The sequence below is a fragment of the Mastigoproctus giganteus genome, chromosome 13 (genome assembly GCF_048544385.1).
Source record: "Mastigoproctus giganteus isolate SK-2022 chromosome 13, ASM4854438v1, whole genome shotgun sequence".
NCBI lineage: Eukaryota > Metazoa > Arthropoda > Arachnida > Uropygi > Thelyphonidae > Mastigoproctus > Mastigoproctus giganteus.
In genome coordinates this window covers 163,343,889-163,361,093 of record NC_143587.1, presented here as the reverse complement: position 1 = coordinate 163,361,093, position 17,205 = coordinate 163,343,889, and the positions used below count along the sequence as shown (strand labels likewise).

The window sequence follows — 17,205 nt, the reverse complement described above, 5'->3', positions numbered from 1 at the left end:
AAGCAGAATAGATGTGCAGAAGTTTGCCTTTAGCAAATGGGTGGGAGATTGATGGAACAAACTTCCATCTATTGTTGTTGTGAAATGGATAGCTTGAGTAAATTCAAGGAAGAACTAGACAAACTATTGGAGGTGATGGATAGGTGAAATGGGAAGGTTTTTTTTTTTTTAGCTGATGCTTTCTTTCATCATCTGCCACTACTTATACAAAGAATGACCGAAAATTTCTCTTGATTAATCAATACATCTGCTGGACTTGTACGTATGAATCAAATCCGTTTAAATTGAAATGGATGTATTATGGTCTTTTTTACCTTGAATTAACAAGGTTTTACTGTACTAGGTTTTACTGCGCTTCTGCTATCTTAGCAGGGGGAGGACAAATTATTAATAGTGATACCATTACCATATGTTATTATAAACAGATGCATTGCAGATGTTAGCTTCAGCTTTGATATACACATCTAGGGGTGCACTAGTCCTTTCAAAGCCATAATGATGTTAAATTGACATATTTTGTGTTTGTAATATCCATGTAAGTCTATGATGTAGCCTCTTTTTCAGAATGTTAAGTAAGCAGTTGGTAAAGGTGATTAGTCTATAATTATTTGGAATGGAGCACTGTTCCCTGATTTTAGGAAAGCTAATACAACTGAATGACACCAAGACAGTGGATGTATTTTCACTAGTGATCCAGTTACAAAAGAGCAATAAGGGAAGTCATGACTTTTTCACTGAGACGTTACAACATGATGTAATAGATGCCATCTGAGCCTGCAGCATTGCTAGAAGAGTTGGGTATAAAGACTGTTTTAAGTTCTATTAACATAAGAGGCTGATGCTGCAGGGAGGGGGTGCTTTTATCTTAGCAGGGGAGGACAAATTGTTACTCTTCAAGTGAAAGTCGTGGAAGAAATTATGACATTTACCATTTGGAGCCTGTGATCTTTTTCAAATTAATCTAGACTCCCCATCTTTGTTAATGGTGCTAGCAAATTGAATTCAAGATTCTCTGACCTTGCAGAGAATCTTGAATTTAACTGATATAGCTTCAGCTTTGATTTTCTTATAATTAATGAGGTTAACCAAAGATTCTATTGGCTGACCCCAAGCACCAATATAAGGGGATAACATAATGGGTTGTGGCATTCAAATTTCCTAAAAATACAAAGTGGAGGTGGAAGCTGAACTACAATATTGTGAAGATCGGTGTATAAAGCCTTGAATGGTTTGAGCATGCTCAATGCTGATGGGATTCTTCCTCTTGCTCAGAATAATCGCCTGAGAAGGCATAAATTCAAATTGAGGAAAGAAGGTTGTAGGGTAGATGTGCGGAAGTTTGCCTTTAGCCATCGGGTGGTTGATTGCTGGAACAAACTTTCATCTGTTGTTGTAGAAGTTGATAGCTTAAGTAGATTCAAGGCAGAACTTGACAAACATTTGGAGTGAGGGGGATGGGTGAAATACGAGTTTTTTTTTTTTTTTTTTGGCTGATGCTATATAAGCTTGCTTTCTTGCATCACGTACCCTTGCTAATGCTAAGAGTGCAGGGCAAGCAGCAAAAGTAATGAGCAGCCAAAATGATAAAAAAAAAAAAAAGAAAAGTGAAAGAAAAATTCAGCAGAGATAAAATGAGACCAGGATTAAAGTGATTATAATAATGAGTGCACCACTACTCTTTCTAAACTGTCTTAAAAATAGTGGATCATTATCAGAATCACTTTAATCCTAGGTGCCTCCATAGCCAGGTGGGAAGGAGCACCAGTGCGTAGCACACGCTTCTTGATTAGACCAGGGTTCGAGCCCGTCACCACCAAATACGGAGGATGCAGAAAGGTCAGGGAATGACCATCGCATATCCCGGAGCAATATGGCCTTAGTTGCTAATGCTCCTAAAAACCAAACAAACAACAACTTTAATCCTGGAGATATTGGGTGTGGAGGGTGCAGATAAATTACTATAGGTACACACAAACAGGATATCATATTGCTATGCAAGCCTCTGTAATTCCACAGCATTATATTCTGCATTACTAATTGGATGCTTAATCAAACTGCTTCTTCAAGTAGATTTACATTGGTCCTGTTTTCGCTTATCTTTTATTGGTAAGACAGGGTAACCATCATCCATGTCACCTTCTGTATGCGTCTCCGTAGCCAGGTTCGAGACCGTCACCACCAAATACAGAGGATGCGGAAAGGTCAGGGAATGACCACCGCATATCCCAGAGAAATATGGCCTTAGTTGCTAATGCTCCTAAAAACCAAATAACAAACAATAAATAATAACCTTCTGTATATCATATTAATATTACATCAGTTTGTTCCATTTGATCATCTACTTCCATGTCAGTAGAATTCAATTGTTTTTTTCCCAATAGATACAATGTACTTTGATTTGGCTGGTTCTTGTGGGCTGCTATTCGTCAGGAGCTGTTGCTGAATTTGTATTTGTTTTTTTTAAAAGGCAAGAGTACTAATCAGACATAGGTTGCTTAAATCTTAATAACATTAAGAATGCAATTGTATAATGCATTACATTACAACCAAAGATATGTTCAGGGTAACGAAGACTAAATCGCTTAGAAAGAGTAACCCATATATCACACTGTTTGAATGGCAACCTTCCTTTTACAGCAGCTGCATATTAGCAGGCACCTGCTAAGATTTAATTTCTTGTTTCTAGATAAATTATTTTATTTTCTACCTTGTATTTTTGAATTTCTTCCCAAAGTTTCCGTTGTCAAAGGTCTTAAGAGAAGGCCGAATGATTTATTTTATAGTTTGGATATAGAGTGGGACATAGATTGGCTGTGTTCTTTTAACCCACAAAGAGGACAGGTTGAATTGCCTCAACATGTTGCCTAAGGATTGCCTTATTTCTGGCATTTATAGCATCTAATTGGATTTGGTATATAAAGACGATAAACATAACAAATAACCTGCAATTGTTTGAAGTAAGACAGAAGTACTGAAAGTAAGTATGATGCTCAATGTTAGACTTAAATTTCCATTCTTTCTAGTCTTAATCCATCTTGCATGTATAATTTATTCTTTAAACTCCTCAACTATTTCTTCTTCTGAGATGGTTAACAAGTCCCAATCTGTTATAACTTTCCTAAAGGTATCAAGGGTAGCACAAAGACTGATTGAAATTCAACTAAATGTTTTCTTGCTTCAATAACTACTCGGAATGTTTTGGTTGAGTTGTCTCTATTACGAGATCCCCAAACTGAGGTACCTTAACCATTTCTGAAGAATCAGCTACTGCCTCAATACTTTTCTAAACAAGAAAAGGAGACAGTCTGCTTAATAATTGTGTAACCAGTGAATGCATAATGAGAAAAGATGGTATTTCTGCAAAGAATTTTTTTAATTCCCTTTATCCTGTGAAGGTTCATGGTCCTTTTCATTCATGATGTCTAAATTATAGCATCTAAAATCCATTTTGTGCTTCTTTCAGCATTGGATGTTGCCTTTATGCACACATTTTCAGCCCTGCCTCCATTAGGCAGGAGCATTACCACCTGTGAGAAAACAGTTGATGAACTGACTATGATGGTCTGAGACAGTATTTAAATTCTATACAGTGGGACCAACTGATGATGTTACCAACAGCAAACTCAAAATGGGAAGCATTCAAGGAACTAATCTTGGAGGCTACCAGGCTTTACATACCAACTAAGAAATATTGTTCAAGGTTTAGGCCTAAATGGTTGTCAGATGAACTAATGATACATGTGGCAGAGAAGAAAAATGCATGGGATACATACAAATTAATGGGTGACATGGAAGCCTATGGTAGATATAAGTTGGTCTGTAACCAAGTCACAAAGGAGATTAGGCAGGCAAAGGCAGACTACGAAAAATCCTTGGCAAAGGATGCAAAGAAAAACAGAAAAGAGTTCTTTACATATTTAAACACGAGAAGGAAAGGGATGAATCAGATTGGTCCACTGGATATTGATGGTTCAACAGTTGAGGATCCTGCTCATGTGGCTAACAATCTAAACGAGTATTTTGCATCTACATTCACGCATGAGGAGTTATTCAGGAAGGAGAATGACGTAGGTAAAGTAAACATTGGCAGTGAGCTGGATGATTTTGTAATAACTGAGAGGAAAGTGGAGGAGAGATTGTTGAGGATAAACATAAAAAAGGCACCTGGGGTGGATGGGATCTATCCAGTTATATTAAAGGAGGCAGCAAAGGAAGTAAGCAAACCCCTAGCCATAATTATGAGAACTTCTTTGGACTCAGGGGAGGTACCCATAGACTGGAGATGTGCAAATGTAACCCCAATTCACAAAGGAGGATCAAAGGCTGACACAAGTAATTATAGACCTGTTAGTTTAACTTCTGTTCCAGGTAAATTAATGGAGGCACTGGTTAAAGAAGCACTGCAGGATCATCTAGACAAGAATTCAGTTATAGCTCAGACGCAGCACGGTTTTGTTAAGGGCAGGTCTTGCCTGACCAATTTGATTGGATACTATGATGTAGTCACAAAAGAACTGGATGCAGGGAATAACTTTGATATTATATATTTGGATCTTAGAAAGGCTTTTGATACTGTTGCACATGGACGACTGCTGCACAAATTGGAACAGTGTGGCACTGGAGGCAAATTGCTGCTATGGATAACGGGATGGTTGAGTGGCAGAAGACAGAGAGTGGTAATCAATGGACACTGCTCAACGTGGACTAATGTTATTAGTGGAGTTCCTCAGGGTTCAGTGTTGGGTCCGTTGTTGTTTTCGGTGTTTATGAATGACATTGATGATGGGATATCAAGTTTAATGTCCAAGTTTGCAGATGATACAAAGGTTGGCAGGGTTGTTAAGGACACTACTGACGCTATGCTGCTGCAACAGGATCTGGAAAGGTTGAACAGATGGGCTGAGAGGTGGCAAATGAAGTTTAACACTGACAAATGTAAAGTACTACATATGGGAAACAGTAACCCCAGAGCAACGTATCAACTCTGCGGTACTACACTGACAGTGGTGGAGAATGAAAAGGACCTGGGGGTAATTGTGCAGGCAGATATGAAGTTCTCTGAGCAGTGCAGATGAGCTGCAAGAGTAGCTCATGGTGTCTTGTCAATGATATACAGGAATTTTTCTAGCAGGGATAAGGAGGTGATTATTCCCTTGTATAAGGCAATGGTTAGGCCACATCTTGAGTACTGTATACAGGTCTGGAGGCCTCATTTCAAGAAGGATGTAGAGCTGCTGGAACGGGTACAGAGAAGGGCAACAAGATTAGTGAATGGAACAAAGGGTTGCTCTTACGAAGAAAGGCTTAAGTTTTGCAAATTACAGAGTCTGGAGACTAGGCACCGGCAAGGTGATCTGATAGAGGTGTATAAGGCTTTGAATGGTTTGAGCATGCTCAATGCCAATGGGATTCTTCATCTTGCTCAGAATAATCACCTCAGAGGGCATAAATTCAAATTGAGGAAGGACGGATGTCGGATAGATGTGCGGAAATTTGCCTTTGGCCAGCGGGTGGTTGGTTGGTGGAACCGACTTCCATCACTTGTTGTTGAAGTTGATAGCCTAAACAAATTTAAAGCTCAACTGGACAGGTATTTCGAACGAACGGAGGGGTGAAATGGGAGTGGTTTTTTTTTTTTTTTTTTTTTTTGGCTGATGCTGAATAAGCTTGCTTTCTTGCATCATATGCCTCTACTAATGCTAATGCTAAATCAGTTTATAATATAAAAGTTAATAAATACATGAAGAAAAGAAAGATGGATTCCCATTCAGGGGTTCTTACTTCAAACCTTCGAAGTACAAAACCACTTACAATAAATTGATGAGAGAAAGACACTTGAAAAAACAAACATAACTGAATCATTTAGCGTACTTTATATATAGCATAAGAAAATCACTTGGACACTATCTCTTGGTACTTTGTAGCCATTTTAATGTAATGCAGTATATTTTAATAGGTGTAGTGCATTAACATTTCATTTTGATCTTTATTTTTTAAATTAACTGCATATTTTTTCTGTGGTTAACATTATTTTTTACTTCTCACTTACGTTAGAAGTGAAAAGAAAATAACTAATCATCTTGTCACCAACTAATTACTAATTAGTAATTAGTTGGTACTTTATATTTTTTTCTAAGGTAATTTTTCTTGGTGATATTAATGTTCAACTCCAGCTGGCATCCATTTTCTAGTCACACTGACCCAGCTGGTCGAGATGCTGAGGCTTTTGCAATTACTAATCACCTTCTCCATCTCTTCCATCATGCAGTATGACTGGTGACTTTTGAGGTTATGATGAACATCATGGCGAGATCCAATCTTCCTTACATTTCGAGGGTACAGCTCTAAAACGGTGTTCGCAGGCTGGTCACTAGTTAGTACACCGGACTGAATCTATTGGTAACTCTTTAGGAGGCTTCCGGATCATCTAGTATATAATCTTGCTACCTCTACTCTGCCAGATATGACTGGAGGGAGTCCGAGTAGTGTGTATGCGGGGGGCATTGTCGAGGCCACATTATGTCAAGGATCTGAGATTATTCTTACCATGTGTACACCATATCCAAAAATTTCATTAATTCATACGGCATGTCCCCCCACTTTTTCTTACTGTTGAATACACCATGAATTGTCAAACTAATAGAGTAAGCTTATCTGCAAAATCTAACATCCCAAACACTTCCTAGTTCATTTCACAAATATACGTGGTATCAATTCTAATCTCAACGATGTCCATTTCCACTTGCAGTCTGCCAAACACCATTTTTCTGACAGAATCTCAATTATCGGTTGATAACTTTCATCTCATCTCAGTTGCCCAAATTATTTGCTGTATGATTCCTTTCGCCTCAAAGGTGATACTTGTGCATATGTCTGTTCCGATATTCCCTGTCAGAGACTCGGTAATTTGGAATCGCTCTTTTTTGATCTACTCTGGCTTAAATTCTCTCTACCTCATTGTGTTAAATTCATCTGTTGTCTCTACCGTTCTCCCAACTCCACTAATCACTTGGAGCCTGTTGACTTCCTCTTCTTTGAAACTTGACTTTCTCAGGTTCAACTTTCCTAACAGTGAGGTAATTTTCCTAGGCGATTTTAATGTTCACAACTCCAGCTGGCTTTTGTTTTCTAGTCACACTGACCCAGCTGGTCAAGATGCTGAGGCTTTTGCAATTACTAATGACCTTGCACAGATTGTTAATTTACCTACAAGAATAACGGACAATCCTAACCATACAGCCAATATGCTTGATCTTTTTCTCACAAACAACCTTTCTAAGTACACCGTCGAAGTGAGTGGTCCTTTAGGCATCTCAGCTCACAACTTGGTGATTGTCTCATCTCCAATGGCGCCTTTATCTCATGGCTATTCCCAACCTCATATTGTTTGACATTACAAGAATGCAAAATGGGATTACCTGCGAGAGTTCTTTTCTTCTTTTCCTTGGTCAGATTACTGTTTCAAAACTTCTGTCAACGTTTGTTCAGATTTTGTCAGTGAAATTATTCTTGTAGGAATGGAATCTTTTATTCCACACTCCACTTTAAAATCTCATCCTTTATCTAAACCTTGGTTTTCCAATAAATGTGCTAAGGCTGTTCAAGAAAAGAATGTTGCATATCGCAATTGGCTTGTTTCCAATTCTTCAGTTTCATTTTCTGCCTACACCAAAGCTTGCAACAATTGTAAAGCAGTTATTAATCAGTCCAAACAATAGTTTGAACAGGCTAAGAGTAGAAAACTTGCTTCTTGCCCTAATGGTAGCCGAGCATTCTGGCCTCTTGCCAAAGCTATTGGCCGCAACTTTTGCCCATCTCTGCTCCCACCTCTGTCCAAACCAGATGGTTCTGTTCTCACTTCAGCCATGGTTAAAGCTGCCTGCTAGCATCTCATTTTTTTTCCAACTCATGTATTAATGATCTTGGTAAAACACATCCCACCATTCCCAACACACATCACTCAATGTCTCCTGTGGTCTTCCATTAAAAGGATGTCGGAAGGATTTTGACGAATCTTGATGCTAAGAAAGCTCAAGTTCCTGATGGTATTTCTCCACTTCTCAAAACCTGTACTCCTGAACTTACTTTTTCTAATTCCAAAGTTGTTTTTCCTTCTGCTTGGAAATTTGCTCATATCCAGCCAGTTCCTAAAAAGGGTGACAAATCCCTCCTATCCAATTAGCGTCCCAATGCAATTACTTCTACACTTTCTAAAGTAATGGAGAAATCAATTCACCGCCAACTCTTAAACTACGTAGAAACCTTCGGTCTGATCAATCATCGTCAGTATGGATTCCATCAGTGTCAATCCAAAGGTGATATTCTGGCTTATGTTACCCATTTATGCACATTCAATGGAAAAGTTCGGTGAAACACAAGCAGTTGCTCTTGACATCTCAAAGGCTTTTGATCGTGTTTGGAGCAAAGGCCTTCTAAACAAGCTTCCATCTTATGGTTTCCAATTTTTTTTGTAACTGGTTATCCAGTTTTCTCTCTGATCACTCACTGAGGGTGAGGGTAGATGGCTATATGTCTTCTAACTTCTCCACTAATGCTGGTGTCCCCCAAGGATCAGTTCTTTCCCCCACTCTTTTTCCTCTTGTATATTAATGACCTTCCTCCATTGACTGGAATCCTATCCATAGTTTTTCCGATAGCACATTGCATTTCACTTTCCATTTTGAGAAACCTTGCCCTGCTCAATCAGTTTCAACTTCTCGAATATCCGAGATTCCTTAAATGGTGATTTCCAGGTAATTCTCCAGTGACACAAAGAAAACTTAGTTGATTTCAATCCTTCTAAAACTCAGTCTTTTCTTATATCTTGCAAAAAGGATTCTTCTGCTTTTATGCTTATCTTTGGTGACACTCCGATTTCTAGGCAAAATGATATATGTCTTTTGGGGATTACCCTGCCTTCTAATCTCTCTTGGCACAAGCATATTACAAATATTGCTTCCTCTGTATCTAAAATAACTTTGTTTTCTCTTTTGCTCTCGGCATTAATTTTCTTCCAGATAGCTGTTCACTCTGTACAAATTGCAAATCCATCCTACCATGGAATAGTGTTCCCACATCTGGGGCGGTGCCCCTAAAAACTCTCTCAGGCTTCTAGATTCCATTCAGAAGAGGGCAGTTAGGTTAATTAATGACTCCTCTAACAGTCTTTCCACTCTCCGTCTCATATATGTACTGTTTCTGCTGCATGCCTTTTCTACAGATACAGGGGAAAATCCTTAGATGGATGGCGGGGTGGCTTTGGGGCGGGAGGCAGAGGATTGTGATAAATGGCTATTCCTCAGATTGGGTTAAAGTGGGAGGTGGGGTTTCCCACCAGAGATCGGTATTGGGACCGCTGTTGTTTTTAGTTTTCATGGACAACACTGATGAGGTCGATGTCTGATAGTGATGTCTGAGTTTGCGGATGATGTTGGGGTTGGTGGAGTAGTTGATGATCACTGTCAAGCAGGCAATATTACCAGGCAATACTAGGTGGTAGATGACTCTCATCAACCAGTGCAATACCACCACTTTGCTTATTGGAACCTTAAAGTGGTGGAACCCATGTTTAGTCTCTAGAGCTAAGTTCCGGTCAACCCTTCCCTATCTCTTCCATCATGCAGTATGATTGATGACTTTTGAGTTTATGATGAACATCGTGGCGAGATCCAATATTCCTTACATTTCAAGGGAACAGCTCCAAAACGGTGTTCGCAGAACGGCCGCTAGTTAGTACACCGGACCGAACCTATTGGTAACTCTCTAGGAGGCTTCCGGATCAGCTAGTGTATAATCTTGCTACCTCTACTCTGCCAGATAGTGACTGGAGGGAGTCCGAGTAGTGTGTATGCGGGGAGCATTGTCGAGGCCATGTTATGTCGAGGATCTGGGTATATTCTTACCATGTGTACGCCATATCCAAAAATTTCATTACTTCATACAGCATGTCCCACCCACTTTTTCTTACTATTGCATACACCATGAATTGTCAAACTAATAGAGCAAGCTTATCTGTGAAAAGATCTAAACCTCCCAAGCACTTCCTAATTCATTTCACAAATATACGTGGTCTCAATTCTAATCTCAACGATGTCCATTTCCACATGCAGTCTGCCAAACCCCATGTACTTTTTGTGACAGAATCTTAGTTATCGGTTGATTTGACTACTGCTCATCTCAGATGCCCAAATTATTCGCTGTATGATTCCTTTCGCCTCAAAGGTGGTACTTGTGCATATGTCTGTTCTGATATTCCCTGTCAGAGACTTGGCAATTTGGAATCTCCTCTCTTTGATCTTCTCTGGCTTAAAATCTATCTACCTCATTGTGTAAAATTCATCTGTTGTCTCTACCGTTCTCCCAACTCCACTAATCACTTGGAGCTCTTTGACTTCCTCTCTTTGCAACTTGACTTTCTCCAGTCCAACTTTCCTAACAGTGAGGTAATTTTCCTTGGTGATTTTAATGTTCACAACTCCAGCTGGCTTCCGTTTTCTAGTCACACCGACCCAGCTGGTCGAGATGCTGAGGCTTTTGCAATTACTAAAGACCTTGCACAGATTGTTCATTTACCTACCGGACAATCCTAGTCATACAGCCAATACGCTTGATCTTTTTCTCACAAACAACCCTTCTAAGTACACGGTCGAAGTGAGAGGTCCTCAAGGCACTTCAGATCACAACTTGGTGATTGTCTCTTCTCCAATGGAACCTTTATCTCATGGCTATTCCCAACCTCGTGTTGTTTGGCATTACAAGAATTCAAAATGAGATGACCTGCGAGACTTCTTTTCCTTGGTCGGATTACTGTTTCAAAACTTCCGATGTCAACGTTTTGCTCAGATCGTGTGAGTGAAATTGTTCTTCTAGGAATGGAATCCTTTATCCCACACTCCACTTTAAAATCTCGTCCTTTATCTAAACCTTTGTTTTCCAATAAATGTGCTTAGGCTGTTCAAGAGAAGAATGTTGCATATCGTAATTGGCTTGTTTCTAATTCTTCAGTTTCATTTTCTGCCTACACCAAAGCTCATAACAATTGTAAAGCAGTTATTAATCAGTCCAAACTATAGTTTGAACAGGCTAAGAGTAGAAAACTTGCTTCTTGCCCTAATGGTAGCCGAGCATTCTGGTCTCTTGCCAAAGCTATTGGCCGCAACTTTTGCCCATCTCTGCTCCCACCTCTGTCCAAACAAGATGGTTCTGTTCTCACTTCAGCCATGGATAAAGCTGACCTGCTAGCATCACATTTTTCTTCCAACTCATGTATTAATGATCTTGGTAAAACACCTCTCACCATTCCCAACACACTCTATTCAATGCCTCCTGTGGTCTTCCGTCAAAAGGATGTCAGAAGGATTTTGACGAATCTTGATGCTAAGAAAGCTCAAGGTCCCGATGGTATTTCTCCACTTGTTCTCAAAACCTGTGCTCCTGAACTTACTCCTATTTTTTGCCGCCTTTTTTCACTTTCTTATTCCAAAGGTGTTTTTCCTTCTGCTTGGAAATTTGGAAAATGTTCCGAAATAAGGGTGACAAATCCCTCCCATCCAATTATCGTCCGATTGTAATTACTTCAACTCTTTCTAAAGTATTGGAGAAATTAATTAACCATCAACTCTTAAACTACCTAGAAACCTTCCGTCTGATCAACGATCGCCAGTATGGATTTCGTCAGTGTCGATCCACTGGTGATATTCTGGCTTATGTTACCCATTTATGGACTAATTCAATGGAAAGGTTTGGTGAAACACAAGTAGTTGCTCTTGACATCTCAAAGGCTTTTGATCATGTTTGGCATAAAGGTCTTCTAAACAAACTTCCATCTTATGGTTTGCCAACTGTTTTTAGTAATTGATTATCCAGTTTTCTCTCTGATCACTCACTGAGGTTGATGGTAGATGGTTCTCTGTCTTCTAACTTCTCCACTAATGCTGGTGTCCCCCAAGGTTCAGTTCTTTCCGCCACTCTTTTCCTTTTGTATATTAATGACCTTCTTCCATTGACTGGAAATCTTATCCATAGTTTTGCCGATGATAGCACATTGCATTCCACTTTCCATTTTGAGAAACCTTGTCCTGCTCAATCAGCTTCAACTTCTCGAAAATCTGCTACCAATTCCTTTAATTGCCGATCTTCAGATAATTCTCCAGTGGGACAAAGAAAACTTAGTTGATTTCAACCCTTCTAAAACTCAGTCTTGTCTTATATCTCGCAAAAAGGACTCTTCTGCTCCTATGCTTATCTTTAGTGACACTCCGATTTCTAGATAAAATGATATATCTCTTTTGGGGATTACCCTGACTTATAATCTCTCTTGGCACAAGCACATTACAAATATTGCTCCTCTGCATCTAAAAAAACTTGGTTTTCTCTTTCGCTCTCGGCGTTACTTTTCTTCCAAACAGCTGCTCACTCTGTATAAATCGCAAATCCGCCCTACCATGGAATATTGTTTCCACATCTGGGGTGGTGTCCCCAAAACCTCTCTCAGGCTTCTTGATTCCATTCAGAAGAGGGCAGTTAGGTTAATTAATGATTCATCTTTAACAAAGTCTCTCCACTTGCTGTCTCATAGACATACTGTTTCTGCTGCATGCCTCTTCTACAGATACTTCCATGGGCACTGTTCTTCTGAATTGGCTTCTATAATTCCCGCTCTCTCTTTCAAAACAGTCCAAACATGTGCCAGCACCAGCCAACATCCATTTACTGTCCAACTTCAAACTCACAGAACCAACTTTTCATCTTCCTCGTTTATTCATTCAACTGCCGTTTTCTGGAACAACCTTCCTTCAGATGTATTTCCTGAAAATTACAGTCTATAGAAGTTCAAGTGCAGTGTCAACAAATATCTTGTTTCATCTTCTCAACCTCCAACCCAAGCACGGTACTAAGTACCATAGGTTCTTATACCTCTCGTGTTTGGGGTTTACATAAAAAAAAAAAAAAAAAAAGCTGAGCTTCTTCAGAGAGACCTAAATAGATTTCAGGAATGGTCAGAAATATGGCAGCTATGCTTTAGTCCGGCAGAGCTTTAGTCCAGGTGTTACACCTGGGAAACAGTAATCCCAAAATGACTTGTTCACTTGGTGGAGTTCAACTGAACCGGGTACTGGAGGGGGGATTGTTTGTTGCAATACGTTCAGACATGGGGTTCACTGGGCATTGTGGAAGGGTTGTGGGGGGGGCCCATGGTGTCTTGTCGATGATCTATTGAACTTTTGCAAGTAGAGATAAGGACGTGGTAGTCCCATTATATAAGGCTTTTGTTGGGCCGCACTTGGAGTGCTGTGTTCGGGTGTGGGGATCGTGCCTGGAGAGAGACATCGACCTTCTTGATAGGGTGCAGGGGCGAGTGGCTCGCCTGGTGGGATCGGCAGTGGGGCATCCTTGTGGGAAGGGACTTCGAGTGTGTGGGTTGCGAAGTTTGGAAGCTGGACACTTTGGGGGGATTTGATTGAGGTGTTTGGGGCTCTGAGGGGCATCAGTGGAATGAGTGAGGACAAAATTTTCAGGATTGTGGATGATGCTGGAACTAGGGAACATAGATTCAGGTTATGGGGGAGAAGTGTTTGGATTGGACTGCAGGAAGTTTTGTTTTATCCAGCGAGTTGTGAATTACTGGAACGGGTTGCCTATATGGGTGGTAAAGGCTGACAGTTTGGGGAAATTCAAAGGTCATCTGGATAGTACCTTCAGGTCAGGGAAGCGCATAGGATGATAGGTTTAATTTCTTTTTCTTTTATTAATTATTATTATTTATTTATTTATTATTATTATTTTTTTAATCATTGTTTTATTCGGGTTTTTTTTTTTTTTTTTTTCTCTTTGGCTGGTGCAGCATAAGCCATGGGCTTTCTTACACCATGCGGCCATTACTAATACTAATACTTCCACGGGCACTGTTCTTCTGAATTGGCTTCTATAATTACTGCTCTCTCTTTCAAAACAGTCCGAACACGTGCCGCCACCAGCCATTTACTGTCCAACTTCAAACTCACAGAAACAACTTTTCATCTTCCTCGTTTATTCGTTCAACTGCCATTTTCTGGAACAACCTTCCTTCATATGTATTTCCTGAAAGTTATAGTCTACAGAAGTTCAAGTCTAATTTCAACAAATATCTTCTTTCGTCTTCTCAACCCAAGCACGGTACTAAGTACTATAGGTTCTAACACCTCTCCTGTTTGGGGTTCTCATAAAAAAATAAAAATAATAAAAATAATAAAAATAATTAACTAAATGTATATAAAAGTAATTATTTTCATATCACTGCACATCCTTCACAACATAATAATATAAAAATGCACTTCACTTACTTTCTAGCTGAGCAAAACTTTCATCCCATGATCTCATTTGTTCTATATTAGGTGTTGGTCCATTAAGTACTTCTCCTGAAGGAGGCTCATCAAGAGAAAATGTCTCCATTCTTGTAGTACTTGTTATGAAAACACAATCTCTTACTTCATTGTCATAATTCTAAAAAAAAAAATAAATTTCAAACAAAACTCTGAAGAATTTCGAATTTATATTTCTTTCTTTCACACAGACCTAAAGTCATCAGTAAAAAATTTATTTCTTTGCAGATGATTTTATTTAAGTTCAAGTTACAGACAAACCAACAAGCAGACACAAAGAAATATGAACAATTATAAACTAAAAAATGGCAAGATTGGCAAATGCATTTCTAACCATGAGTGGCTGAGCAGTCAGTGCAACTTTAGGTCTCATTTTAAATATATATATCATATTTAAATAAATTCCATGATAAATTTGCACACTGAAAATGACCACGTGGAAAACTATAAATACGTTACAAGAATGTTGTATAATATACCTAGCTATGCCACTTTTCAATTAAATAAAAAAAAAAATAATAAAAAAAATCTGTCTTTCCAGTGACAGGCATATAATACAAAGTTATAGATCTAGTTTACATATCTTCCAACAGGTGGTATTCATAGCATGTTACATAATAATCAAGGCTGACGTAAAATAACTGACATAAAGTGTCTGCAATTCTGCCCAGACACAATAGGAGGGAGTATATGATGAGAGCCCTGTCGATCAATTCGGCCCTGGAAAGATTGTGCAAGGCTCAAGGGGTAGAATTTTTTCAGCCTGGTCTGTGCTTATTGACAGGAGAGCCTGCTTCTACAGGGATTGGATACACTTAAATAGAAAGGGTGCAAGAATGTTTGCTGATGCTATCGAGGCAGTGTTAGGTGGGTCGGAAAACTGCTAGATTGGGGGGATACAAGGACTAATAGATTAACAGTAGCCACTGGCAGAGGTGAAAGTGATTCTTGCACTGCTTCTATTGGAATGAGGCGTAGCCTGGAAAATAAGATGCAGGATATTTCAGAGACTGCTGGGGGTACAAATAAACACATGGGTTGTGTTAGGGTAGCTAAGAAAAAGAACAAGTGCATGTATACTTGCGTGTACACCAATGCTAGGAGTTTAGTAAATAAATTTGATGAATTTGAGGTATTGCTCAAAACATCAAAGGCAGATATTGTGGGGATTTCAGAGACGTGGTGTCACACAGATATAAGGAATGCAGAACTGGAACTTGGGGAGTACAATGACAATGTCTACAGAAAGGATAGACAGGATAGGAAGGGAGGAGGGGTTATGCTATTAGTTAAGAAATACATAAAATCCAAGGAAGTGAAGCCAGTCGACATTGCTGGACAGTGCAGTCGAGTCAGTTTGGTGTGACATAAGCATTGGGAGATCAAAATTGAAAGTAGGAGTGTGCTATAGGCCTAATGACTCTGATGAGTATAATAAGAAACTGTACAGGGAAATAGAGTGAGCCAGTAAATCAGAGTGTCTTATAATGGGGAATTTTAATTTCCCAGATATAGATTGGAATTTGGGGGCTGGTCACTCACACACTAGCAAGGCTTTTGTGGATTTATTGGATGATTGTTTTCTACATCAGCATGTTCAGGAGGCAACTAGAGGGAGTAATACTCTTGATTTGATTATTACTAGTGATTCTTCATGCATTAAGAATCTGCAGGTAAATGAACCACTAGGTGGCAGTGTGCTGAAGTGGGATTTACTCAAAGAGGTAACTACCATTAGGGGTAAAGGGAAGGGTTCCTGCTTTCGTAAAGGCGACTACGATGGACTGAGACAGTATTTAAATTCTATACAGTGGGACAAACTGATGATGTTACCAACAGCAAATTCAAAATGGGAAGCATTCAAAGAACTTATCTTGGAAGCTAGTAGGCTTTACATACCAAGTAAGAAATATTGTTCAAGGTTTAGGCCTAAGTGGATGTCAGATGAACTAATAAGATATATGGCAGAGAAGAAAAATGCATGGGATACATACAAATTAACACATGACACAGAAGCCTATGATAGATACAAATCGATCTGTAACCAAGTTACAAAGGAGGTTAGGCAGGCAAAGGCAGATTACGAGAAATCTTTGGGAAGGGATGCAAAGAAAAACAGCAAAGAGTTCTTTATTTATGTAAACTCTAGAAGGAAGGGGATGAATCAGATTGGTCCACTTGATATCGATGGGTCAACTGTTGATGATCCTGCTCAGGTAGCTAACAAACTAAATGAATATTTTGCATCGACATTCAAACATGAGGAGTTATTCAGCGAGGGGAATGCCAGAGGTGTATTCAACTCTGGCAGTAAGCTAGAGAATCTTGTAATAACAGAGTAAAGTGGAGGAGAAATTGTTGAAGATAAATACAAGAAAGGCACCTGGGGTGGATGGGATCTATCCAGTCATATTAAAGGAGGCAGCAAAGGAAATAAGCAAACCCTTAGCCATAATTATGAGAGCTTCCTTAGTCTCAGGGGAAGTACCCATGGACTGGAGATGTGCAAATGTGACCCCAATTCACAAAGGAGGATCAAAGGGCAACACAAGGAATTATAGACCTGTTAGTTTAACTTCTGTTCCCGGAAAATTAATGGAGGCACTGGTTAAAGGAGCACTGCAGGATCATCTAGACAAGACTTCAGTTATAGCTCAGACACAGCATTGTTTTGTTAAGGGGAAGTCTTGCCTGACCAATTTGATTGGATACTATGATGCAGTCACAAAAGAACTGGATGCAGGGAATAACTTTGATATTATATACTTGGATCTTAGAAAGGCTTTTGATACTGTTGCACATGGAACACTGCTGCACAAATTGGAGCAGTGTGGCATTGGAGGCA

At 39.4% G+C, this 17,205-nt stretch overlaps 1 protein-coding gene across 2 annotated transcripts in view; it reads right to left on the bottom strand.

The window, feature by feature from the left end:
- The window catches only part of LOC150076569 (helicase ARIP4), a 566,013-nt gene that overhangs the window by 438,673 nt on the left and 110,135 nt on the right, over positions 1–17,205 (bottom strand). For both annotated transcript variants that reach the window (XM_090388127.1, XM_090388128.1), the window contains one exon: positions 14,322–14,481. In XM_090388127.1, the coding sequence (XP_090244253.1) occupies positions 14,322–14,430 (109 nt within the window). In that variant the 5' untranslated portion in view covers positions 14,431–14,481. The remainder of the gene's footprint in view (positions 1–14,321; positions 14,482–17,205) is intronic.